Below are 26,783 nucleotides of genomic sequence, written 5' to 3'. Positions count from 1 at the left end.
CCAGGGTCTGGCTGCACTCAACCAATGGCGAGGCAGCGTGAGAGGGGCTGCCACGCCATGGGCCCCGGCCTCTTTAATCATGTGCAGTTGTATAGTTGCAGCCCTTCATGCAGAGAGATTACTTCACCAGTAATGGCAACCAAACTTTCTTGTCCGCAGCACACTGGTGAATACTTAAAACCAAATGCTCTCGCGCTAAAAGAAAACACTGCTCGACTTACTTTCTAACAACCTTTTTGATACCAGTACAGTCTTGGTAGGAGGATGTCCATGAATAATGGAAATATCAGTGATAACCACTTCAGGGCTCTTACAGCACTTCCCACTGCACACGCTGGGGATGTGAATTCTTAGCACTAATCTAGGACCTGTATCTGTTGTCAGCTAAGAGTGTTGTGATCCCAGAGGCCAAATGAAGCATAGGCCTGTTATCAGCAGAGCGTGGGCCCTCGCCATTTATCTGCTCACATCAAGAGAAAGAGAACAAGGCATTGGGAGAGGGTTTGCTGAGCATCGCCCTCCTGTAGCGAGTGGAGGAGAACACAAATACCTGGAAGTTTGTTGTGTCAAAAAATGCTGATAGAGGAGTGACAGCACAAGCTTTAAGGTAATATTTTTTGTGTTTGCAGGACTCACATGTGCATGATGTCACCGTCATGAGGCGGCTCCTGTTTGACCTGTGGGTTGACAATGGCCGGGTGAGGGATTCCTGTGGCGTGAGGACCTGGGGGACCTGGCACCATGTGGTGCGGGAACCTGCAATAACAGGACATTTTGATTATTAAAGACTAAGAAGAGGATCAGAGGAGTGGAAAATATCTTCCAAATGGCATTAAAGTGAGAAAAAAAGACTGGGAACTGTTTTATATGACTTTAGAAATTGTCACACACGCCATACGCATGACTGCATATGGCGTGTGTGACAATTGCATGACTATAGCCAATGATTGGTTACGCCTCAAGAACAAGCGTCTCTTTCACCGTGTTTTTACGCTTGTCACATTTCAGAATTTGTGGTTAGATCTCACTTTTTAACTTTTCTATCAATAGTTTATAATATTGTTAGATTTTAACAACATGGTTATAGCTTCTCTTTAATGAATGAATAAAAAAATTAAAGTGAAGTGTCAAACAACATGGTTCTAAAGTGCAAATGCACCACTCCCTCAGTCTAACAGCCTTGTTGCTAGGTATAGACTCTGCCTAGGAAACCAAAAATTAGTGGGTGTAGAAAAACAGGGATTTGTTTTTAAATAAAACAGCCGCCTGTCCTTAGCCTAACTCCTTAAATCAAAAGTGAGTTAGTCAGATTTACAAGGGCATGAGGAGGAAAGGTGGTGGAGACTTCTGGTCATGTGTGATCAAGTGTCCTGCTCGTGGACGTTACATCTGTCTTCACTCAGTGTTTGCCCTAAAGCCAGCAGAGTAAGAGATAGTGAGGAAAGTGAGAGAGATATGTTTGGGGGATAGGGAAAAAAAGCACAGGAAGTAACAAGGATGCAGTGGAACAGGACTAAAGAAAAGCACTTGAAGTAAGTCTCAGAAAGAAAGAAAGAGAGAGAAGCGCTTCCAGAAAGCTTTGATAATGGTTAAGCAGCCATATGGCTATGCAGGGGCACGAATGCGGTGATGTATTTGACATGTGCTGGGCACACAGTCGAGTGGTGTGGCTGTGGCCACAGCAGCGCAGCACAAACCACCGGAGGCGGACCTCCCAGAGGAAGCTGCTGTTCCAGGCCAGTACTTCTCTATTCAGTACACAAAGCCGGTACAGTGTCACTGTCCATAAGATGTAAAAACGCTGCATAGTTTCTGGTCCCTTTTTGCATGAATCAGTCGTGCAGGCTTTTGCTTTAATCTGCCTGTGACTCACCATCCCAGCTGTGATGTGAGCTGCCCCACTCCTCCAGGAGACAAGGAGTAGAAGTTGGGCATGTCTGGTCCGGGGTGATGCCTGGGCATTCCTGGTCAAAGAAAAGAAGAAAAAAAAAGCAACACACAACTATTAGATAGGCAGAATGCAGATAAGGAGGAAACAGCGCAAGCAGCAGGTTAGCAAAAAAAAAAAAAAAAAAAAAATCCCTTACAGACATATTTTAGCGATTATTCAAGAAGTGTGTGTGTGTGTGTGTGTGTGTGTGTGTGTGTATGTGTGTGTGTGTGTGTGTGTAAAGTTGGGATTATCATCGGGTTTGCATATTCCTCAGTCATACATTCTGGTTAAAGTCATGAACTGCCAGTTTCGGAACAGGGCACACACCGGGGCATCAGCATGGCTTCTTGACCTCACATTATCAACCCGTGAAAGGGGCGGATAATATTTTCCCCGCTTAAGCTCGACTCCTTCCAGTGTGTTTCAGCATCTTTAAGCTGGATAATTGAGGCTTCATCTTTATGACAGAGGCTGTGGCTCTCCCTGTAGACACAGGATTGACACAGACTAGCTGTCTGTGGATCTCCAGGACTAAGCTCCTCTATCTCCAGCTCGCCTGCTCTTGTTGGGCTTCAAGGTCAAGGGGTATCTTTCTGTGAGAAGACTTAGTGAGAAATGGGCTGCGGGGCGACGAACGTTTAACATCTGTAAGGTCTCATGGTTTTTTGTCTTAACACACATTTTTCCCCCCTTCTTATTTCACAGTTGTGCAAGTAACAATAAAAGTCGGAAGATATCAGCAAATACTGTTTATACACAGGCAACTGGAATGTGCCTACATGTGTGCTCACGCAGACACACACACAAAGAAAAGAGGGCAAATGCCTCCAGATTAACACCATTTTCTAATCCCTGCTGGAGCCAGCCTTTTCTCCCTGCCTCTATCTTTTCTCTTCCTCCTTCTCTCTCTCTCCAGGCTGGGGTCTGAAGGGGGCCTCCCTCCTCAGAGAGGCTGGCCGAGTGGGAGGCTTATATCTCCAAAGCCAGTGTAGCAACGCTGGATTCATAGCACGGATAGCGCTACTCCCCTGCCTACTAATCCACCACCTAACACTCCTTTAGGGCTCTCCTGAGGGCAGAAGAGAAGCAGGCGATGGCTGAAGCAGCAGGGGAAGAAGAGAGCGCCCCGGCGTGTTAACCTTGTCACTCACACCCCTAAGGTGCCTAATTACTCACTCCCCCCTTTTCAGTTCCCGTTGACATCCCGACAAAGCTTCACGCTCCCGTTTCCACTCTGAACATGTGACACCGATGTGACTGTCACCATAAAAAAACAACAACAAACAAACAAAAAAGAGGATTAAAAAAAGTATTCACTAATCAAATTCATGCTATATGTCTTTACCCCCCCACCCCACCCCAGACAAACCTCCCACTACCCTCCCCTCCGCTCGACCTTCCATCCCTCATTGCAGGCCTTGTGCATATTAGGGCTCATAATGAGAAAATCCATGATTGTTTTTCATAATTAACGAGCAGATCAAAGTCTGAGCCCACTAAGGAGTGCAGAGCGGCAAATGGTCGATATGTGTGAGAGAGAGAGGAAGAGACAGAGAGAGAGAGGAAGAAAAAAAAGAGAATAAGAGAGATTTCGTTTTAAGCATTTTGGCTTAGCTCTTCTGATATCCACACACATGAATATGCCTAGGGAAATCATTTGCTGCTAATTCTGCAACCAGATCGCTTGGACATGGATTTCTGTTGGGCTGCGGGTGCAAAAAGATCAAATAGCACGAAAAAAAAAAAAGGAAGGAGAAGAAGGACCTCCAGGGCTCCTTTCAGCTCTTGATTGTCAGAGACCCAACGTGAACAGTGAAACGGGTGTGAAGCGTTTTTCCTCAGACTGTACAACGTGACAACACAACTGTTAAATCTTCCGTGCCTTCGTTATTTCCTTCTGCTACCTGTTTATCCTCTCCTGCCTCGACAAAACATGTCAGACGTGTGATTTTTCTGACATATGTGGAGCACTGTTTCGTTAAATGTCCCCGCTCCCTTCATCTCTGCTACTCTGTGTACTCCTGTGCTCATTTCCACATTGTTATTTATAGCTGGTCCCTCAGAACCTCCGAGCCTCAACATCATCATCGTCATCATCATCATCGCCCACATCTTGTCTGATCCCTCCTCCTCTTTTTTTTTCCAACTGCCAGCCGCAGGAGAAGAAAGCAGAGAAAAGAGACAAGGTGTGGGACAAAACTGCGGATGGGCCACGTCTTTTTTTGTTTCCTTTCTTCCTTGCATTAGCGAGAAGCTGCCAAAGTCTCCAGCTGTGCAGGGCTGAGGAGCTCGCTCCCAAACGGCTCAGGAGCTCCTCCGCAGCTGTCAGAGCTGCAGCTTGATGTTATAACTGAGAGGCAAAGAGTGCAGAGGGAGAGGGCAGCAGAGCTCAGCGTGCCATCCCACAGGCTGCTTCAAATGAGCTCACACTTTGAGATGATAGGAAGGATGACTGTACTGCGACACTTTTTCCCCCCTCTCTCTCCTGATTCCCGTCTATCCAGACATTTATGCAAAAAAAACCTAAATGCAGTCAGGGTTCATCGATGCCTCCATATCAAGCTGCCATGTAAGCGAATACGGTGCAAAAATCCATTTCAATGTCACATTTTATTGCATTAAGAAGTACTGGTGACCTATAATGTGTCTGTGACGACTTTCTTTATTGTATCCTTCTACAGTTTTCACTCTTTCAGTCAGTAAAAACTTGCTGACAACAAAGTGTTCAGTGCCACAGCAAACCCCGTTTTTTGTGTTCCCTTTTACATAGATATATATAAAGAAACGACCCCTTTTAGTTCCACACAGTGTGATAAAAGGATTTCAAATGTGGGATAAGAACAGCAAATACTGCTGTGGCATTTCTTTAGTGTCTTACCTTGTTTGTTGTTGGCATCCTGGGGGTGATGGCCAGAATGGGACACTGGAGCGAAGTGTTCGTCACTGTACGTGATCAGGGGGGTGAGCGGGTGGACTGCATGAGACGGCTGCACCACGGGGACTTTGTTGGACTGTGGAGAAAAATGCAAGAAGATTTACTTTTTTATTTTTTAAATTCTGTGAAAAGCTGATGCCTTTTGTGTTATTCCATCTGAAAAAGGGGCCCTGATCCCTCACACATGATTCATAGAGTACAGGTGGTCTTGCTCTGCAGCAGCACAATGCCTTCTTGACTTTCATTGTATGGTCAAGAAGTTACTATACATATATATATTTAAAAAACATTTCTTGAATTTCTTCTCTCTTTACTAGGCTGGGCACAGCAGTTCAAAACTTTGTTTAGCCTAGGTCAGCAGGTTTGAAAATCCCCACATCCCCCGAAGGAGGAAAAAAAAAAGAAGAAGAAACAAGTCAAAAGAGGTGCGCGAGCATGTCTGAGACAGAAAAGGGGAGAAAGATGCAAACAGAGGTGGAGCGAATAGAAGCGGGCAAGCGATAGAGCAAAGGGAAGGGAGAGAAAAGAGAGACTTGCAGGGTAGAGTCAGAGCAGAGGTCTTAGGCGGGAGATCAAAGGCAGTCATTAGCTGGTGAATAAGGGGAGTTCATTACAGACCAAGAGCCGGGGGAAGAAGAGATGAGGGATGGAGGAGGAGGAGAAAGGTGGGTGGGGTGGGGGTTCTGGCTATGGGGAGAGAGCATGAGTGAGACAGATGTCTGCAGCGGTACTTAATGCAGGGGTAATCACGTCAACAGTGGCCTGGCCACAGACCCCTCATCCCAGGCTGACTCAGAGAGACGGAGAGCGAGAGAAAGAGAGAGAGCTTCCTCTGGAAAACTAAAATAGATCGAACCAGGCCCGAAAAACCCCCAACCCCCAGCCAACAGTGCTTACATGCTTCAGCTGCACTGAACACATGGTAATGCTTAGCCATGCTAAATCTACTATTTACAGTCTGAGCCCAGAGCTGAGCTGAAGTCAAAATATCACCTCCACAGGATATATGGCTAATCGGGAGAGACGGCGGTGCACCGATGGGTGAGACGCCACTTACATCGGGCGGCTGCCAATGAGCTCTCCCGAGTTTTTAGGAAACTCTAATCGATTTTATTCCCAGAAACAGTCACATGATTAGCAGCGTTGTTAAAGATACCCATCTAAATTTAGGATAAGAATCAAATTATGACAGGATGATAATAATAAATGGACTGTTCTTTATTAGCCCTCGCTTTGTTGTCTATGACATGTGTGCCAAGGTGACATTCCTGCAGTGCTAAGTGGTGACTGGTGCCCCGCCTCACCCACTTACGCACACACAGAAAAACTCCTCGGACACAGGGGTGGCTGGAATGTCTGAGTTTTTCTGAACCTCTCGCAGACTGGCACCAGCTTCAACTTAAGAACCCCCTCCGTCCTCCCCCCATCTCACCACCTTCTGGGAATGTCCTCAAAGAGCAGTACGTGTGGTATGTGTGTGCACGTGTCCAGCTGCATGAACCATCATTCTCATCAGGGTCCCAAATCATGCCGGGAATCTCATCTCCTCAGGCCAATTCAGTTCCCGGTTTGGAGACGGGGTGTTACGGCACCATAAAGCACAGGTTGCACTGCACATGTGGTAAAGTTTGTTCTCACACAAGAGAAGCCCTGCCTGAAAACTAAGCCAAGGATGTAGAGGTGTAATTTTCTCACACCAGCCCAGGTGTGTTGCATTCCCTGGTCAACAAAGAGCCAAAGGTTAGTGTCCAGCCTCATCTTTAAGAAGGTTAGGCTTATTAGCAAGGCTGCTAAGCCTAAAAAGAGGGGACTAACTAGGCCTACAGTGGCTGAGACATGCCTCCACCAGGGGCTAAATGACAGCATTCTCACACATATTATTTTACGCCTCTCCACTCCCATTTGTTACGGTGTGGGAATGAGATAAGAACCTGGAATGCTATCGTTAAAACCTGCTATGCTCCCCAATATTGAAAGAAAAGCCAGCTGGAAACAAAAAAAAAGTTCTCATGTTTGTGTGTACACATAGAACTACAATAAAAACAAACAAACATTTAAAACAATATTTTAAAGCAGGGCGACTAACTTCTTAGCACCTAAGAAAGCTTGAGTTTTACTGCCACAGTGGAGAAGCCCTCTTTTGTGCTCTTCCCAGTTACAGCTGTCAAATCCCATTTTTCTCAACTTCTTAATAAACTGCTTCCATTGTGGGGAAGAAAAAAAAGATCCACCAGGGAAAAACCTGCAGGCCTTTGTGACCAATAGCAAATTTATGCCCGTTTAGGGTGCACACTTACGCAAATTGCATGGCCTAACTGTAGTTTACTTTAGAAAAGGAAAGGAAATAAATTGTCCGTCAGGCTTCCAACAGCTTCATTATACTCTAGATATACATAAAATTTGATTGTGCAAACCGTATCAGGGTCAAGCCAAATCCTGGTTTAGATGGTTTTTTATTTGATTACATGCAAAGAGGTATTGCTGGGGCAACATTTTACCACCATAAATTAAAAAAGAAAAAAGAAAAAACAACATTAAAAACTGACACCAGTAACAATTTACTGAAAAAAGGAGCTGGAGACACCCAACTCCTGACAACAGCCATGAGGGTCATGCCATGTCCTAATCTGATTCCTTCTCATACCCTACATACCCAGCCCTACTGGCTGCAGCAGTAGCGACACTGTTGCAATGGGGGCATCCATATTGGAGGTCCCTTTTATTGTACAGGAGAAATAATAGGCTTAAGATCTTTCTATTCATATTTTTCAGGCAGAGTGAAAGAAGAGAGGCGGCGAGGATTGAAAAGAAAAACGTTCCATTTGGAATTTCATATCCAGGCTTGGCCGGCCCTTTAAAAAAAAAAAAAAAAAAACCCTTCAGATGTGGTTTTAAGAGAAATTCATTGTGCGGAACTGGAGCTGGCAGGAAGCCCTCCATGGAGGAGACACTCCAGTGTGTTTCAGCAAGGGGAGCCATCTGAAATTGGGGGTGGGGAAGAAAAAATGGGACGTTTCACTTTTGTTTTGTTTTTGTTGGGGTTGTTTTTTTTGTCCCCAACCCTCCTGCCTTGATTTTTCTGACGACACGCCGACGTCTGTGATCTTGTATTCTGTCATATTCCACCAACATCGTGTCACGGTCGGTAAAACAAGAATTTGCACATTTATACATGTGTCTACGTGGTGTACGGAACAGCCATCCCTGCAATATTGCCTTTTTAAAGCATCTCTCTCCCCTCACAGCACAGCTTTTGTACTCCACTCAATTATACCACTTCTGCAGAGTGGAGTGGAAAAAAGGGAAAGCGGGAATTTTATAATAATCACTTCCCACTTCTGTAATTTATATGCAATGAGGACTCTCTGCGCCTGCAGCTACAATCAAGTGTGTAGAAACCGTGTGAGGTGTTTCACAAACAGCTGGGGAGATGTCAGCTCAAACGGCGGCTATGGATTCTCATGCTGCTAAGTCTATTCGCTGAGAAGCCCTCCTCACCACAAAACCCAACCTCACCTCGCAGGATTTTCTGCACTCTGGAGGGAAAGGGTTTACAGGTGAGGGCCGAGGATGTGAATGAAACAAAGAGAGAAAATGCAACATGGACTGGCCTGTAATTATAAGACCCATCAACAAAGATTTGCAGGAAAATCTTCACTTAAAAAGTTTTTAAAAGAAGAACATATGATTCTCAGCATAAGTGAATCACAGGTCCTCCACACCCTCCTTTGACTGTTTAAGTACATTTTTAGCTACTGTTTCCATTGATAATGGGCTCAAAGAAGAAGACGAGATTACAGACACAAAGGCTCTGTAAATGTCAGTAGTTGGGAGTATGAAGCGAGGGTGTGTCCACTACTGAAATCCTACAGAGTCGCCCTCATAACCAGGTGTTCACTCTCAGGTGTGTTTGTGCGCAAGCTGTGCAACCTTTACCCAACAAAAGTGAGCAAACATTCTCCTGTAGTAGCTTTACAGCATGGGAATGAAAAGGCACTGTACCTCCCCCTTGTACCAAAAAAAGGAAAGAAAAAAAAAAAATCAGCAGAGACCAACCTGAGGAAGCTTAAGTAAATAACCAATTACCATTCGCAGAGCAGGTTGAACCCCACCAGCTTTGAGAGGAGCGCTAAAAATGGGATGTTTTATTGGCAGGATGGCCCCTTGGCCAAGGGGCTTAATGTAACGAAACCCAATTAATGGAGAAGAAAGCCGGGCCGGCGGCAAGTGAAGGAGCGCCACGTGCCGAGGGTAATGAGACGAACAAGCGAAGCTAACCACAGGGACAGCAGCAGAGGAGGCTACGAATAATAAGAAAAGCATACCCCAGAGAGAAGTATACATCTGCGATGCCCTCCCAAATGTCTCCTTGCCCTCTCCTCATTATTCCAATCAAAAAATTCAGGTATTCTCTCTTAGCGCTATTGAGGGTTCCTGTAGTTGAAGACATGCAGTGAGACTGAAGGCAGTAGCCAGTTACTAAAAATAAAGAGGAGGTATATAAAGAGCAACCCAAACTTGCAGCTGAGTGGAGTTTAGTGCAAAAATAGCCACGCTCCATATGTTCAATTTCATGGCTTTAGTGGCCAAGCTTCAGCGTAAATTATCAGGCAAGGAAACTTGTCATGCTGCCCTCTAAATACCGACACTGCACCCACAGACATGACAGCTATAGCTGATGTCAAACACTTTAAGTAACCCCACCTACACACACACACACACACACACACACACACACACACACACGCGCGCCCGTGCGCACACATGCACCAACGACGTGCGTTAAAATATTTCAAGCTACATGAAGGTTGTGTTAACCACACATTTAATAACTTAAATACACAAACGCTGCACGTGAACACAAAAGAGCTGTTAACAGCCAAGTGTCTCTTTCCTCACCGCGTCAGAATAGGACGAGATGGATTACCCATCATCCCTCAGCTGGCATGAAGAGCGTGCGCTCCGAGCAAACCAATCGCGGCTGGCTCTCGCGCTGACATTCTCAACGAGCAAAGATGATAATTTGTGTGAAATGTGCCTGCCTTACATGAAAAGACTTTATCCGCTTTTTAAAGTGTTCAACTCTTAATTTCTATATGTCGCGGTGCCATTTAAAAAACAAAAACCAAAAAAACCAAAACAGAGTGGAAAAGGAACAGAACATTAGAAACGATCCAGGTGCCATTTTCCTCCTTACACGTTAAGCCACAAAAGGTAGAAGGAGGGAAGTGATGTGACGACAGGGAATCTGTTTTTAAAGAGCTCTGGCTCTAAAAAGGTGCACACAGGAGGTGAAGAGGGTTTGAATAGGGCCATGTAATCTATTCCATGTTGTGAAACTATGTTTTACTAAATAAGTGTTACGGTACCTGTAGTCCAAATTCCTTCCTGTAACTGAAGCAAAATCAGGGTTTTATTTTATAGGGTTTTAACAGATAAATAAAGAATGAGACTCTTTGTATTGCATTTTTTCTCTGAACAACAACAAGCAATGTGCTAAAACCTTTTCAGACATGACATATGTAACATCAATCATGTTCTTCACAGGTTCATTCAGACGTGACTGCGATGCAAGATATTCCAGAATAGGTATCAAGCCTTGGGTAAGTACATCACGCAGCTTGTAGTCGATGAGGTCAGAGCTGTATTGCTACAACAATGGCAGGCAAATGACGAAAGCGTTCTCTTATTTATGCTGTGTAGAGCAATCTTTTATTTAAAGAAGCTCACAAAGGCACAAAGCCACTACCCACTACTGTGACTTCTGTCATATTTAAAGCGATACATCAGGTGTGTGTAGATCTGATCTGGTCAGATTGCTGTGGTGAAAGAAGAATAAAAAAAGCACACTGAGACATGTCATGCTTGAGATGAGAGGTAAAGATGGCAACTCTGTTTAAGACTATCAGCCCGAATTCCCACTGGGAACAAATTTGAACTATGAAGGCCTCAGTTACACCTCTACCTCTTGGAACCCATTTAATGCAACAAGATAGCATTGGGTGTACTCGATAAAGTATAACGTCCATATTCGCTTGATTACCAACTGGTATGTGTTTTTAACAAATATTGGACAACAATGGAAAAATGAAGCGCAGAGGAACAGCTTATATAGACCATTGTTAGCAGCAGGCATCGACTGTCCAGGGACCACAATCAGCCAATGTGATATATGTCTGATTACGAACTGGCTCTCACCATGTATGCAGAACACACACACAGTGGTATCGGCACAGCTCACTCACAGGCACGTGCCATGCGCAGTCACATGTCGTAAGCGAGTGGATATGGTCATTTGAGAGTTTTTCAGTGTGAGTGAAAAGGACCGTGAAAACGTATGTAACAGCAAACTTAAACATTTAACTCACCCTCACTCATTTAAGATTGACATTTTCAAGAAGCTAACAGAGGGAAAGCGGCTAAAGCTAAAGCTATCCAGAGCTCAGAGCCTCGGTATGAGCAACAGATCAAAGCAAATAAAGGAGAAAAAAAACTGCAGACAGTAAAAAGTAAAAAAGAAAAAAAAAGAAAAAAAAAGAAACGAAAACAAATGTAACAACAAACCTAAACACTAAACTCGCACAGAATATCAACTCAAAGGGTTGATATCCTGTTCAGACTTATTTGGTGATCCTGGAAAACAATTTCAGTAACATTTCTTTTGTTATACAAATCTCTTGCACCTGCTTTTATTTAAGGTAAAATATGATAGGTAAAGGTGAGCATACAGCAACACATTTTCTTTATCTGTAATTCCTTCCTGCAACATAGCACCTTATTTTTAGTTGTTTAAATGAGAAAAGATCCTGCAATTTACTGCAGCTTTGAGTAAAGTTTAATCATTTATTTGACTATAAAGAAGAAAAGTAGATTTTTGTTTGGCTATGCTGTTAATTATAGTTCTTAGAGAGAAAGCTGGTACGCAAGGCGTCACTTAAAAAATAAAAAATAAAAATGTATTTGCTGAGAAATTGGAATCAATGCATCTCTAGATAGTAGTAGCAGGCTGTAGATTTTTGAACACATTTACTGATACAGAGGAAAAACTATATATAAGTCACCACACTCATCCTATAGATAATTTAAGTAGTCATTTGAATTTTTACATAAGATGCTCCTGTGTCAAGCCAAAGCTCTCAGTGTGTTCATATGATGCACTGTGTGGAAGCTGAGCAGAGATCGGCTTCTCCATTCTTCTGTGCCTCTGTGTGTGTGGTGGTGGTGCGGTGTGGTGGTGGTGGGGGGTTGGGCTGCTGCTCTGGCAGAGCCCTGGGCGAACTGCAGGATGTTCACCTTGCGGCGGGGCACAGGGCTCATTATCACAGCGGGACCTGGTCACATCAAAGGACTAAGGAAAGGGCAAACATTCTGCTGAAGTGCCACTGTCAGCAGGCCTGCAAGCGCACTTGCAAACACATACACAAAAAGACAGCCCGCACACACACTCGAGCACACACTAGGCATCTATCCCCTCACAAAGAACATGGCAGCTTTTCTAAAACCATCACTTGCTTCGAAACTCTAGAGATGCGCTACCTTAAAATCCAATCAGCTAGTATAGCAATGGATTTGTGTAATGAATGTGGAGAAAAAAAAGTGTTGATGATGCATCTACCTGATCAGCTGTGCACTTAAAAACCACACATGGTGAACGAAGATCTTGGAGCCCTGTGTTTGAATACAACAAAAATGTTTGGAGTCCTCCCCCCACACCCCTCTGAATCAATCAGCATCCCTCCCTCTGCAACTATTTATAGAAACCCCACTGCTGCATTAACACACTGCATGATTTATCATTAGAAACAGGCTCTGGTCTGCTGAGTAGCTACATTCATGCCAGGCAACGCGTTGGTGCCAACATCCACATTCAACAACAACACTCGAAGGCCCCAAGACATGTACACAAATAAAATCGCAGCACAAGCTAACTCTGTGCGGCTAGTGGGCTAAAACCTTAGCCTCCGTACAATACGACAGTAGGCGAGAAAGGGAGGAGAGAAAACGAGGTGCAGAATGGGAGGAAAAGTGCTGATGAGTTGCCTTATGCAGGAGGCTTCATAGATCCGTTGAACAAGAGCGGATTTGCCTGCTACACCTAGATAGTGTTTCCCCCCCTCAGCTTTCGCCCAGGTATTCTGGGCATGAATGGCTGTCAGTTTGGATTTGGGAGCTCAGCGTTGAGGGGGGAAAATAGAGTCTGGTGGGGGTCTTTGTGTGTATCTACTTGTGGAGACGGGCGCGAGAGACAGTGCTCTTCTCGCTAAGCCCCAGCTAGCAGAGAAGAGCACAGGAAGGAGCGGCGATGCAGGATTTCACATTGCAGACAGGAGGAGGTTAACATTAGCCTTGCGAACTAGCCAAAGAGAGATGGGCGAAGTCAGGCGGTGGCCGGGCGTAGAGGCGCTGCTGTGTTTTTGCTGGGAAGGTTTTCAGTGGCACACACACCAGGAAAAATGTGGATGGGGAGGCGATTTGAATGTGAGCTGCTTCTGCCTGAGCTGAACAGAGTACTGACCTAGTTTTCCTTCTGTATTTCACTCAGACTGATGCACACCCACCCACATGGTGCGTAAGAAAAGAAAGAATAAAAATATTGATGGCTTAGTGAGTAACACTGATGACTTAATGGAACAAAGAAGAAAATTAACAGGAAAAAAGAGGTATGGATTCAGTTTCTAGTAAGAGGGTTCAGTGAGGTTATGTAATCTTTAAAGAGCAGACCACAAGAAACCCTTTTTGCCTCGGGTGCCACGACACCTGTGATCAGGCATCGATTTGAACTTCTGACCCCGCCACCACATCATCATCACTACCTTTTTCACCTTAGTGCACCTTTGCTCTTGAAGACGTGCGCGATCCAACTATTTCCCATCCTGTTTTTCATTATGTCACAACCTGTGCGACTCTTGTGGAACAGGGTATAAGGGGTTCGTGCCGCAGAGCTAGGGGGAGCATTCACGGCTGTGGATCCCATTGCAAACCTTTCCTCTCATTCGCATTATGGGCCGTGCAACAATACCAGCAGCCCACTGTTTGGGTGTGATTCCACGTTTTAAGGGATTAACTGGTAAAGACTACCAAAAACTGCCTTTCAGGGTGGAATTAGTCATTAATCAAAACCACACATTTTAGGGTTTTTTTTCCTCCTAGCTGGGTGCACACGCCCCTGCTAAGATCTGAATGGCAAGCACAAAGCTATTCAAATCTGATCCCCTCCGAACAAATGGCTTTTCTCCATCCCCACAGAAGCCGGGAACACTTAAAGAACCTCTCCAAGGATCTGAACGGTCACAAGAAAACTCCACCCCATCAATTAGCTTTGTGGCAGGGTTTAGTGGGCTTTAATACAAACAAAACAATGACCATGTACAACATGGCAATGGACAACGTCTGCTTATCCCTTGATATGCCTAAAGAAATGGTAATAGGGAATTTCTGAGGCACAAAAGGGACTTCTTAGGCTCAGGGCATATGGTTACAGCGACATAGAGCATGCTCGTGCACCTGATGCCTCAAATCTGGATGATTAGTCATATAATGAGCACAACAAGGTTGTAATTCAGCTCTTAGCTGGATTTATTAATACTGGGCTTCTCACATGCTTAATATAATCTCATTTGTCTCATTAGAATGAGCTGCAACTTTGTTTTTATTTGATCAACAAACTATAAAAGATGAATAACTAGCAAGAGTGACTTCATGTTTTCATTTACTTAACAGACAACTTTTGCACTGTAATGGGTTTAAAGAAGAGTCTTTTTATTTGTTTTAGACTGACAAATAAATAAATGAAACTAACCAAAGTGTAGCAAGTGCTAAAAGGTTTCAAACACAGGTAAAAGTGAATTGATGCAATTTAAATAAGCTGTTCTCACTCATTGTTAACAAACAAAGCAATGCAAGGACAAATTTGGATAACTGCTGTTAAACTAACTCAAATAAAAGTCAAATGCCACTTTTCCACTGCACTGTTGCCTCTGCGTGGAAGTGCCACGGCTTACGAAAGGAGTGGAAATGCAGAATTGACGTGCGGGGGTGGGGTGTGCTCTTGTACCCCCACCGAACCCCCCATCCCCGTCTTTCATCTTGAGACAGGGGTACAGTGGGGGTGGATTGATTTGATGTTTTGATGCATTGTTTGATGACGGGCAGCTCAAAGTGGAGGATGCCTCTGTGATGTCTGTCCATTGGAGGACATGAAAAGCGTCACCTGGCCCCTGAGCTGAGGGTTATGGCTGATAGTGGATTTAAGGGCTCCCGTCGAGCTGGACGGTGGCTCCGTTCTTGCCACATAATCCACTCAGCGTGACCTTTTATATTTTTAGAGTCAGTACCACTTCCCCGTCAGCCGGCCTGGTTGAAACGATCGCAGCCATTAGGGTCCTGAACAACTACATTGTGTAACTGTACGTGTAATTTATTTAATGCGCGCATCCCATGAGGAAAATAAGAGCTTTCCATCACTGCCGAGCTGTCCGATGATCAAAAGAAACACGGAGCACAAGGCGAGCTCATCAGATGAACAAACACATTCTTGCTAGATATCTTTGTGGGTTTCATCATCCTGCATCAAGTGACTGCTGGGGAAAAAAACAAAGCCTTGTTCTCATCCCTGTGACATCAGCGCTTACAGACAGAGTGCAAAGGAGGATTCAAAGCAAGGGCGATCATATATTTCCAATTAACCGCCCCCACCTCCAAAAAAAGTGAATCTGCAATTTTTCCTTCTGCCCTCCACCCAGCATCTAATTAATGGTTTCTAAAACCTCACAGGTTATTAAGGGAAATAGGAACATCTTAATGCAGGTTAGGCAGTACTAGTCGCAAGGTTGGAACTCGGAGCCCGCCCTAGATTTGACTAAACTAGGAGCAAGCATAATTGGTAGAAATCTCCTCGCTGAGCCAAATGAAAAAGCAGAAAGGCGTAAATTGTTACACCGCTGTGTGTTAAGACACTGAAACTGTTGCAGAGATCAGACGAATTGCAGCAGCAGGAAAAGAACAGCATTCATTGCTTCGCTGTTTTCCTCTGTGACTTGGGGCCACTGAGTTTTTCTCCAGCCATAGTAAATTGGGCGCCTGGGGCAGGAGCCTTGGCCGAGCTTGCATTTCGGCGGAGCTCACTGTGGAGGGCATGAGGGATAGAGATATGGCACTGAAGCGGGGGGTGGTGTAGGGCGGGGGAGGACTCCAAAGCATAGCAGAGGTGACATCACGCACATGTTTTAACACAAAAAGGGACCTGGCTCGTTAGCGCACTAACTAGCGAGCTCCATGGCAATCAGCGCTCCTCATTCTCTCCGTTCCCCTGTGTCCACGTCGTCATAAATACGGCTACATCTGCAAGTGTAATCACTCCATTGTGCTCTGATTTTCTGCTCTGCTGGGCAGCAGCATGGCAGCCTGATTTTCAGCACCCACCCCCCCTACTCGGTCCCCTCCTCTCTCCCCTCAAGTGCCCTCGCCTGTTCCTGGCTACTCCTTTGCCGGTGAGGCCGGTGTGTCTCACAGATTACAGAGCTCTGGTCGCTCAGGTAACAAGAGTCACTAATCTGGCTGGGGTTGAATTACACATAATTGCCTCGGCACCGTGATTGATTTCAGCCCTGGAAAGGAAAAGACGACCCCCCCCCTACCCCCCCGCATCCCCCATCCCCAGCCAAACACCCCCCACCTCCACCACCTCCCTGCCTGCCTGCCTGCCTCTCTCCAGTGCTCACGAGCGGCAGCCAAGACTCTCCATCTAGTAGGAGGCAGGAGGCTTTGAAGAGATCAAAGCCAAGGCCGGGAGCAGTTGCGCGCCCTGGGAATACGGGAGAGAGGCTTTCTGCTCCTCAGCCCTATTTTCTAGCGTCATGTTGGATTGCAGCTGTATTGCATTTCGCCAGTTTTCTTAATGCTCTTGGTTTTGACTTTGACATCAGTGATCCCCCCTCGGTTTCTTCAAAAACAAGGGGGGAGGAGAGAGGGAAAGAAAAAAATAAGAACCTGAACAAGAGACGGGGGGGGGGGGGGGGGGGGGGGGGGGGGCAAAGAGGAAAGAAAGGGGGGTAAAGAGATCTACAGACTGATTTTTATTTTCACAACTCCATAATTGGCTAGTTCAAAGGAGATGGGGGGAGACTGTAGCATTTGTTTTCAATTCCACTGCCGATATGAAAGGAGCGACAAACTTTTATGGGTTTCCCAAAAATTAAAGACAGGCTCTTTTTTTCCCCCCCTCCTCTGTTTCACAGTCAAAGAGCAGGGTGTTTTTTTATGACCAAGACCACACAAAATGAACTGATAGCAAAGCCCTCCTCTTTGTCCTCCCACAGAAAACTCAATAGTTCACGTGTGTGTGTGTGTGTGTGTGTGTGTGTGTGTGTGTGTGTGTGTGTGTGTGTGTGTGTGTGTGTCGTCTGACAGCACTTTAGTGTGCGTCAGAAACAGTTAAGACGAAATGAAAGTGGTTTGATGTCTAGCTCGGAAAACACAAAAGGAGGCACGAAGAAAAAGAGCGCAAGCTATATCCATCTATTCATTTAATAGCTCGGCTAATAAAGCCTGGTGGCAAGAAGGCACCCTTTGTACTGTAACTATGTCGGCCCTATACCAACCTCCTACACTGGGGACCATTAATATTTCAGCGCTGTCAGATACACATTGCATGTGTGAGCCTCTTTAGCACTCACACCCACAGCAGAAAGAAATAATGAGCTTCTGAAAAATATGAAACAGCAAAAAAAAAAAAAGGGAGGGGAGAGGAGGGCGAGAGCACGCCCGGGACTGACCAACTTCATACAACAGAGCAGCTATTGATCATAGCTCTGTTTCTTAGCTGGACAAAGTGAGGGCTGTTTGAGCTTCTCTGAAGTCTGGACGCAGCCGGCAGGATTTGTAGCCATGTTTCACTCCTGTGATCCTATTGTTCCCCTTCCTGCAGTTTACTAGTTGGAACACTGTTCGCCTACACCAACTAGACCCTACAAGCTGTCGGGATGAAGTCAATAAAGCTATTCATGTGTGTGTTTTTTAACTCATTTTTTATGGCTATATCAGGCAACAGTGAGGTACTGTGATCAGTTTTTTTAAAGGAACTTCTGCCAAGCTTCAATCAGTGCTTTAAAGACTCAACTTGTGCCGTAGGGTTTTATAAATCGCACTTTTTATGTAACAAACAAGCAGCTCTAAAGTTGGTTTTGGTGACTGATTCGAAAATGTTATTTCATTTCGAGCTCATTCAGGCCGACACTGAGTTCCAAAAACCGTTCCCAGAGACTTCTCCCACTAACCCCTTTTAACTATGCAGTCATAACCAAAAGTGACAACAGTTGCAAAACAACTTGACGAGAAAAAGAAGAAAGAAAGAAAAAACCTCTTGCACACATGCACACACACTGCCCTCTAGTCTACATTTCTGATCCACCCTTACAGGAAATCCACACCCAGACCATTCAAACAGAACTGGGCATGAGGGACAACCTTGGCGAGGCCCTCCATTGACCCCAGGAGATCAGAGGCAGACTGCTAGTGAAGAGTGAAGCCCTCTGAGCAGGTGCTGAGGGCTTGAGCTGCAGTCTGGCTAAGGAAGCCTGGCTGGTTGGCTCCAGGCGGGACTGCCTGATTGGTTAAGCTTCATCCGATTCAGCGGGACGAACGGGAGCGAAGAAAGTGTCATCTTCTATGAGTGCTTTGCTTTGAGCAAGAACACGTGCCCAAAATAAACATAAACAGGGTGTGTCAAGAGCGTGCCTGCATGTGACGCTCACGACCTTGACGCTCCCAGATTGCCTCTCTTGACACAGACGCCTTTTCAGGGTTCTGAAGAGTTAACAATTTCACCTTTGTCATTGGTGGGCTTTTTCCAAATAGAAACAGAACGAAGTCACATGTTTGCTATTATATCTACTGATCGCTCAGCCCACTCTTTTTTTTTCTTCAAATTAAACAGATGCAGTGCTGATCTTTTCTAGACATTAACAAACGGGGGTTAATGTGAGAAGGCAAATGCCCAGCACAGCCACATGGGTCATTGTACGCTTTCGTAACCCGTCAGCTCCCCAGCACTAAATCTGTGTGATGTGTGTGATTGTGCAATTGATTGTGCCAGTGTGAGAGTAGTGCAGGTAAACACTGTGTAGTGGTGATCCTGTACCCTGCCTCCTGCGTGCTAGTCAGGCAGCATAAAACATGTTTATTTTGATTGTCAAGACCTTAAAAAAAAAGCAACCCACAGCTTTATTTGAGAATTTAAACAAACAGAAACAGGAGACTTAACAAATCAACCAGCAGGCTGCTGCGTTACCAAGAAATATAAATCATCCAGAAACTTCAACCTTGATTGTCTTCTTTTTGGTTTTCATCTTGAAAAAAAGAAGGCTATATCTCTTGGTACAACAGACGATTGCGCTGCTGCGCTTCATTTAACATGATGAAAACATAGATAAGGTGATTGCAACCACATGGCATCATTAGCGCCGTGCATATGGAACGAATGTGTCAACCACCATCGCCATATGAGCTGAGAACAGGAAGAAACCTTGGCAATTAAATGGCACAGTTTATAAAAACACTATGACACTACGGAGAAAAAAAAAGCGCTTTTTCTGTGTGAGGTCCCTGCTGTGGTTCTTGATGTGTTCACACATATTTCACTGCGTGATGGATCTGCACAGCAGATGACATCAATGTCAGCGTGGGTCTGATGCATGCGCTGCCAGATTGGTGCTAAAAAGAAATCTGTCTTCTGACAGTTGTTGTGTTTTCTATACTTTCACACTAAATATGCAACCATGCACAGCATCACACTAAAGCCAGTGTACTGAAAATTAGATGAGCTGACAGTGAGATAATCATATGGAGGTCAGCTGCTTAAAAGGCAAAAATGCAACATTGAGCTCTAGTAAATTTCACAAAGCATGACCAGTCTGTTGTGAGACTTAAAGAAAACTACTCAAGGTGCCATAAGCTGCCAACTAGAACATTATTTGTGGACATGGAAGGCTGCTGGTAAATGTAGTGTTCTCTTTAACAGGGATCTTCCACGGTAGTGCTGAGGGCATGAGCTTAGGACACACATGGCACTGAGGGATACCAGAGCGGTCCTACCAAATCCCGTTAGGTAAGCCTGGGTTAGTGATTCCACGCTGCGAGACACTGGCTAGCAGATCCGTCACGTTCCCACTACATCAAAGGAAAGTGCAGCGCTGCACTCCCTTCGCCCCCTCTTTCTCGCCACGAGGATCTTGCAGTTGAGGGTCCAAAGGGAAAAAGGAGTGAACGGCAATAGAGAGGGAGATCTCTAAACCCCCCCCTTAACCGCAGCAACAAAACCCAGTGATTCTATCCAGTTCTCTCTTCAAACTGATGCCCAAGACTCACGAGACTGCTCTCACAGTTGGAGATCGCAAACACATCTTGAAACTAAAAGGTGGAAAAACCTGGTACTCTACGTCTGCACTATCAACATGTTAAAACTAAGAGCATGCAGCAGCATTTTTATCTTGTCAAGCACGCATTAATACGTTTATTAAAAAGGGAATATGGCAGAATGCCGTGGGCTCACTGGTTCTAGGGATTTGTTTAAACTTAAAAAAGAAAAAAAGAAAAGAGCGTGTAGAACAGGATTTTTTGCAAATGGAAGGGTGTTTATGTGACAACAGCAGCATGCTTTGAGAAATTTTGGGTCATTTAAAAATATGCGCTGCCCATCACATGCACTGCGATCTTTTTTTAGAAGCTGTCGTTTCTAAATCTCAGCTTTGGTTTGTGAGACTAAAGAAGAACAGATTCAATGATAAGCAAGCGCCGAGTGCGTCGTCTTTCACACATCAAACCTGGCGCGATGACATCCGTGCTGCTTTGAAGATCAGACTTTATATTATGATCATTCTGACCAAAACTGCAAAAAAAAAAAAATCTTATTTGTCAAGGTACAGATGCAGACACTGAGCAAATGAAGGTCCTTACTGCTCTTGACAGTCCTTCTAGTTTCTACACAGCAAAGGTTTAAAATAGCACAAATACAAATTATTCCAGGCAGAAAAACACTTTTCGCCTTATCAGATGATTCTGTAAGTGCTCAGGAAGACTGTTCACGGGAGGAAAAAAAAAAGAATCCTGATGTGGGCAACAGCAAATAAAAATGTGTGTGAACTTCTGTCTCCTTAAGTCAAGGCTTCTCAGAGTGGAGACATTGGGTAACTAGTGAGTTGGTTATCCCTAGGCAAAAGGATACAAAAAAATATTGTGCTACAAGTTAAACAGTACTGTACTGTAAATTAAAAAAATAAATACATTCAGATCAGGGGTATAAAACAAGCATACTGTGTGATTTACTCCCATCCACATCATCCTTGGGTCAGCAGAAACTGATAAGATTGTATCCTCTAGACTTGCGACATGTCACAAGTCAAGCGTTAGAATGATGAGCCTCTTTAAATAAGACCTCACATGCAGTATATTCCTTTAAAACATGTCCACTTGTTCATATCAAAGAGTGCACTGAGCTTAAAAAGTCAATAAAAAGCTGTAAATCAGCCAAATTTGTCGACAAAAAAGCTTGCCACCACCCCACTAACCTGGTTTTCTGTATGCCTATAATCACAGCCAAGGTAATGAGCAACAGTCCAATATGGACAAATGTGATAATCGCTTTAAAATACACACTTCAAATTAGACAGCAGTTCCCACTAGCATTTACCAGAAACTCCAGTTTCTGTTGCTTTATGATCACCAAGGTGTAGATTACAGTCCTTACACTTTTACGCATTGAACTGTAAACTGTAAATCTTCAAAAGCTGCAAGTTCACTTAACAAATAAATGACTCCTTAAGTTGGCTAGCTTTGTTTTAAACCCACACGTATGAGGAACTGGCATCATCACACATCAAATTCTAAGCTCTTGTGCAGGAGTCAGCTTATCAAGCTGGAAGTCCTAAAATCTGCTGACAATCAGCAACTCCCAACAGCTCCGTCGTGACTGGACGGCATGTGCAGGAATGTCATGGTCAATGGAAATCAATCTAAACTACTGGGATTGGGGGCGGTGATGGGGCTGGGGATGGAAGAGAATGAAAGAGAGAATGTGCCTTTGATCTCAGTGAAAACCGATCCCAGGCCTGCAGATACTGTGGCTGCGGTGGCCAGCAGCAGAGGCAGCAAGCTGACATCAGTGAGAAAGCCAGAGGACTCATGTTCCGTGAGCCCTCCACCAAGCCTTGGCTCTTTTTATTGGATAAGTGAGAGAAACGTATATAAAATGACTACCGTTTTATTGAAGACAGGGAAGGAGGAAAATTGAAAAAAAAAAAAGCAGCCATGGTAAATGAAATGAAAGCGTGGCTTTAGAAGTTTTGGCAGCAAGTATACTGCCTAACTGCCTGGCCTAATTCATCTGCAGTGAAGGGTAATTTCCTCTCACACAGTCAGCTGGTCTCCATACAGACTTCTATGAGTTTTTCTTTTAACTTTGTGCTATACAATAAAATAATAGCTAAAATCTACCAGAAAACAAGCCAAAAAATAGAATTTGGAAGGTAACATACCCCGCTTGTGCACTATGCTGCTTGTAAACTGAAAAAAATCCCCCCAATCCACAATGTCATATACTTTCACCTTCTGCAACTTTGGCAGGGAGGAAGCATTGCAATTTTAACATCATTCTATGATAGAGTTGCGTGTGAATGAAGATCCTTTACACACAGCATGTGGCATCTGCCCCCGACAATCACATCTGCTTCCAAAAACTGATTCTTACAACAACACAGAGCTCACATTTCATAACTTTACCCTGATGAAACCGACTCGCACGCACTGCAAAAGCACAACAACCGAGCGTTTCCCGTATAGAGACGCCACACCGTAGACAAGACTGAAGCTGGCTGCAGAGACGTGAGCAGAGCAGGGCCAGACCGGACAGCTGCTCGTGCGCCCTGTGTTTTATGTCTGTCTTGAGGAGAAATTTGCAAACGGGACAGACACAGGAAGCCGCCAGTCAGAGACCTGCAGCTGGCCTGAAATTAATACCGTCACAGGGGCGATATCTGCAACACACGCCACCCCTAACACGGTACTATAGCCCCAGAGACATGATGTTGGCTCCCTCAGTTCTGCTGGGCTAATTAAAGGGTTTACTTGAGTCATGTAGGCATGCATCACTTCAGATTTTAACAAGATGAGAAATAGTGTACATCTCACAGAGACCGTTCACAAAGTATGGCTGGCGTTTGGTTTTCAGTGGTCACGTATAGCTGTCAAGAGGGCGGATATCAGCACAACACAACGGCGAGACAAATATCAAACATCACAAACACTGAAAGAGAATATTTTCGTGGTGTTATCCTGATGATGAAATAAGGTTTATGCCTCTAACGAGAAAGCCGAGAAATCTGATTTTTTTTTCCTTAAATCCTCTTAATCGACTCTTGGAAGTATTCTGTGCTGAGCTGAATTTTTTAGCAGGAATTATTTTCTCGCAACTAAATGGTTTGAATTTTATTTTAAAGCCACCAATTAGATCACTCTGTAAAATGATTTACCTGCTGATATCCAACTCTGAGTCAATTTTACCCAAAAGCTTAAAGATGGAAATCTCTGTAATAAATCTTTCAATGCTCCATGAGAGACACCACAAAAAACGTCCCACATTGGCAAAGGACCTTTTATTTAGAGCAGCAAATATCTTTTTAGTTGTCTTGATACATCTCCTAAATTTAACACACACGCACACACACACACAAGCGCACACACACACACAAATACCAAATGCAAGCTATTGGTTTTGAAAGCGAAAACTCAAAAACCACAGATTTCACTTAATCGACAATATGAAGTTCTCAATTTGCAGTGGTTAAAAACAGAAACCAGCAGTCACAGCTACAAAAACATCAATGAGGTTATTTTTAGCTGATACATCATAAATGGTAAATACTAAAAAAAAAAAAAGGTCCTGAAAACTCTAATCTTGTTGTAAGGTGACACTTTTGGTTAAGTCTTGCACTCCTCTACAAGCGTCTGATACATACATTTGATTTATTTCTGGGATCACTGTGAAAATGTCATGAGTAAAAAAAATAAAAAAAACAGCTACAACAACAACAAAATACCATCCTGTCCTGCTGCCTGTTGGCAACCCTTTGACAGTCTGCGGGTAAGTAACGCAATAGCTCCTTCAGTCTGACCACACTCTTTGTTACATTAGCAGGATACGTGACATTACTGTAACTTAATTTAGGATCAGTTTTGCTTTTTAGTTTCTCTTGTCAGGAGAAATTTTGTCCTGAGCCTGGACTAAATCTGAGCAGGTGTAAAGTTGGCAGTTAAATCTCTGCTGGTGTTTTAAAGTTACCCATCATGTTTGTTTTTACCTTCCTTCCCACTAGCACTAATTAATTAAACAGAAGTTCCAAACTATTACTAACATCTACTATCATTTAACAGTATTAAAAAAACTAAATTAAAAAAAAAGCTTTAACCCATCCAAAAAAACGAATTTCTCTCTAAAAATGCACTGCTTTTGTATTCATTTCATCACTCAGGACTGTCAATTATTTACTTTTCTCATAACTAAATAATTTTTTATATTCTTACGACGTAAAATTTGAAAATTCCTCTTTGTCTCACAGGCAAATGATATGCTGACTAACACACGTCAAGCTTAAGTTTGCATTTCACATCATGAAATAACACAAGTTAAACTGCAATAAAAACTGGAAAAAAAAAAAGAGCTGGTACTGACCGTTCTGGGCATGGGCGGCGAGAGGGAGCCATTGTTCATGTAGGAATCAGTGTTCATGTTGCTCATCATGATGTAACCTGGGTAGCCCGGGTACGGATGGCCTTTACTGTACATGTCTTGATGCTTTCCTAATAAAAACATTTTTTAAAAAACAAAAAACAAACAAAGTAAACGCGTGGTGGTCGCTGTGTTTTTGCACAGAGAGCACAAACACCAGTAAAAGATTAATTAGCCAGAGATTCAATAGCTTTAATTACAGTCATATCTTCGAAATGGCTGATTTTAATCAACAAACTCGATAAGCAGCAACAACAAAGCCGAGCACAAAGTTGGCTTGGCTGTTTTGATGTAGTAATGATATCGCTGTCGATTGATTTAACCCCTGCCCTATTTTGCCACGGCCTTTTGTTTGTGCCTTTTCTTTCCGCCTCACAGAGGCGGGTCATATTATGCAGCGGAACAATGGAGCCCCTCTGTGCCAATTAGCACCAATTAGAAGAACATACAGACTGTGTCAAAACAGGAGACGCCCCAACTGTTCCTCTATGCCTTTGACCTGAGAGGGGGGGGAGCTTTGCACAAGAGGCTTCAATACAGCATCACTCGCCACTCGAATGTGCGCGGCGTAATAAGGCCTGGAGGGGCTGGGGCTGGGGCTGTTTCTGGTATACAATGTGACGGCAACATAGATCTTGTTGTGAAGAAAGCCAGTGTTTGATTTGAAGGGGATCCCATTCAGGAGTGAAAGGGGAACAAAGAGGAGGCATACTCCTCTTCAAAGCCCTAATAATGACCTGCAGCAGCGGGGTCAGACTACAATAGCCAGAGAGCAACAAGCCCCAAGAGGACGCAACATGTTGCATGCGACAATGCAACCGGAGAGCTGAGGGATACGACAGGAATATTTGAGGAAACACGACACGAAACAGCCAGACAAAAGTTTTGCTTTTGGGTTGTGCTCAACTGCTGCCATAAGTGCATATTTTTGCTCCTTCTTCTTTTATGTCCATTTGTGCAGGTACCCTCATCTACCAGGGAGGTAACAGGTAGCTGTGTTTATGAAAGTACAGCATGCCCTGACTAGACTTAGGATGAGCAGGAACAGGGGCTCTGATAAGAGAAGTACCAATAGTTTCATCACTTCTGCGTGGTGAAAACGAGGGGCCACTACTTCCACCTTATCTTCTAAAGCAAAAGCAAACCACATTTAAAAAGGAAAAAGGAAAAAAAAAGGACTTTTATTGCAAATAAATGTAGTGCTGATTGTCCTATAACACATGCTGATTTAACAAGCTCCAGATTGTGTCTCTTACCATCTTCCGGATGGTCTCTGTGTTTTTCATGATATGAATCTTGCGGTATTTGGGACTGTCTAGCTGCCTGTAAAAAAAGAAAGAAATAAAATTAAAAGACAGAGAGAGGGAGGGAGAGGGAGGGGGGGAGGGGGGTGGAAGAGAGGAAGAATCAATTAGAAAGGCATTCAAACACAGTTACACACATGCTGATGTGGTCAGACAGCCACAAACATTGCTGGGACAAACATCGTCCCTTTGCCTGTCACCAAAGGAGAGAAAGCTTATAGACACACACACACACACACACACACACACACACACACACACACACACTATCTATAGAAGAGTGATGGAGCAGCCTGCATCAAAGCTTCAGAAGAACCACTTAATTAAGCTTCATGTCTTTAAGGAGCTTACAAATTAGCTTGTTTTCAGTACCATAGGTCCACTCTCATTTTCATCTTCCAGTCTGAGCCTCCTTCTCAATTCAAATAGTGTGTTTGTGTCATAAATGAAATAGCTGTGTGCAAAGGGAAATAAAATCGCTCCATAAAAAAAAAAAAGAAAAGGGAAACAGTACCGACTATTTTCTGCTTATGAAAAAAAAAGAAAAAAATCCTCTGCACTTTGAACACCCATTTCCTTTCTCTTTTCGAATCCGAATTGGGAAGGGGACCTCTTTTTTAGAGTTCAGACCCCTCAGGATGGCTTCAAGCTGAGCGAGGGAACTTCACTGGATTCCTAATTAACATTCAGCCTCTGTCTCGTGTGTCCCTAGGACATTCGGCAGGGAATGCGTACAGTTTCGTTCAGGATGTAGCCATGTAGAATTTTTTTTTTTTTTTTTAAATCAGAAAAGAAAGAAAGAAAATGGATTAACACCACGGTTAATAGCAAAAC

The 26,783-nt window shown here is 44.0% G+C and overlaps 1 protein-coding gene across 6 annotated transcripts in view; it reads right to left on the bottom strand.

Annotated features, from left to right (window-relative positions):
* Positions 1-26,783, bottom strand: part of lef1 (lymphoid enhancer-binding factor 1) — a 42,909-nt gene that overhangs the window by 13,716 nt on the left and 2,410 nt on the right. For all 6 annotated transcript variants that reach the window (XM_004549411.5, XM_004549412.5, XM_004549410.5 and 3 more), the window contains exons 2-6: positions 25,902-25,968; positions 24,589-24,716; positions 4,812-4,944; positions 1,874-1,964; positions 637-756 (exon numbers count right to left, since the gene is read on the bottom strand). In XM_004549411.5, coding sequence (XP_004549468.1) covers positions 637-756; positions 1,874-1,964; positions 4,812-4,944; positions 24,589-24,716; positions 25,902-25,968 — 539 coding nt within the window. The remainder of the gene's footprint in view (positions 1-636; positions 757-1,873; positions 1,965-4,811; positions 4,945-24,588; positions 24,717-25,901; positions 25,969-26,783) is intronic.

This window comes from Maylandia zebra, linkage group LG6 (genome assembly GCF_041146795.1).
Source record: "Maylandia zebra isolate NMK-2024a linkage group LG6, Mzebra_GT3a, whole genome shotgun sequence".
In the NCBI taxonomy this organism is placed as follows: Eukaryota; Metazoa; Chordata; class Actinopteri; order Cichliformes; family Cichlidae; genus Maylandia; species Maylandia zebra.
This window is presented reverse-complemented; position numbering and strand designations above follow the sequence as displayed.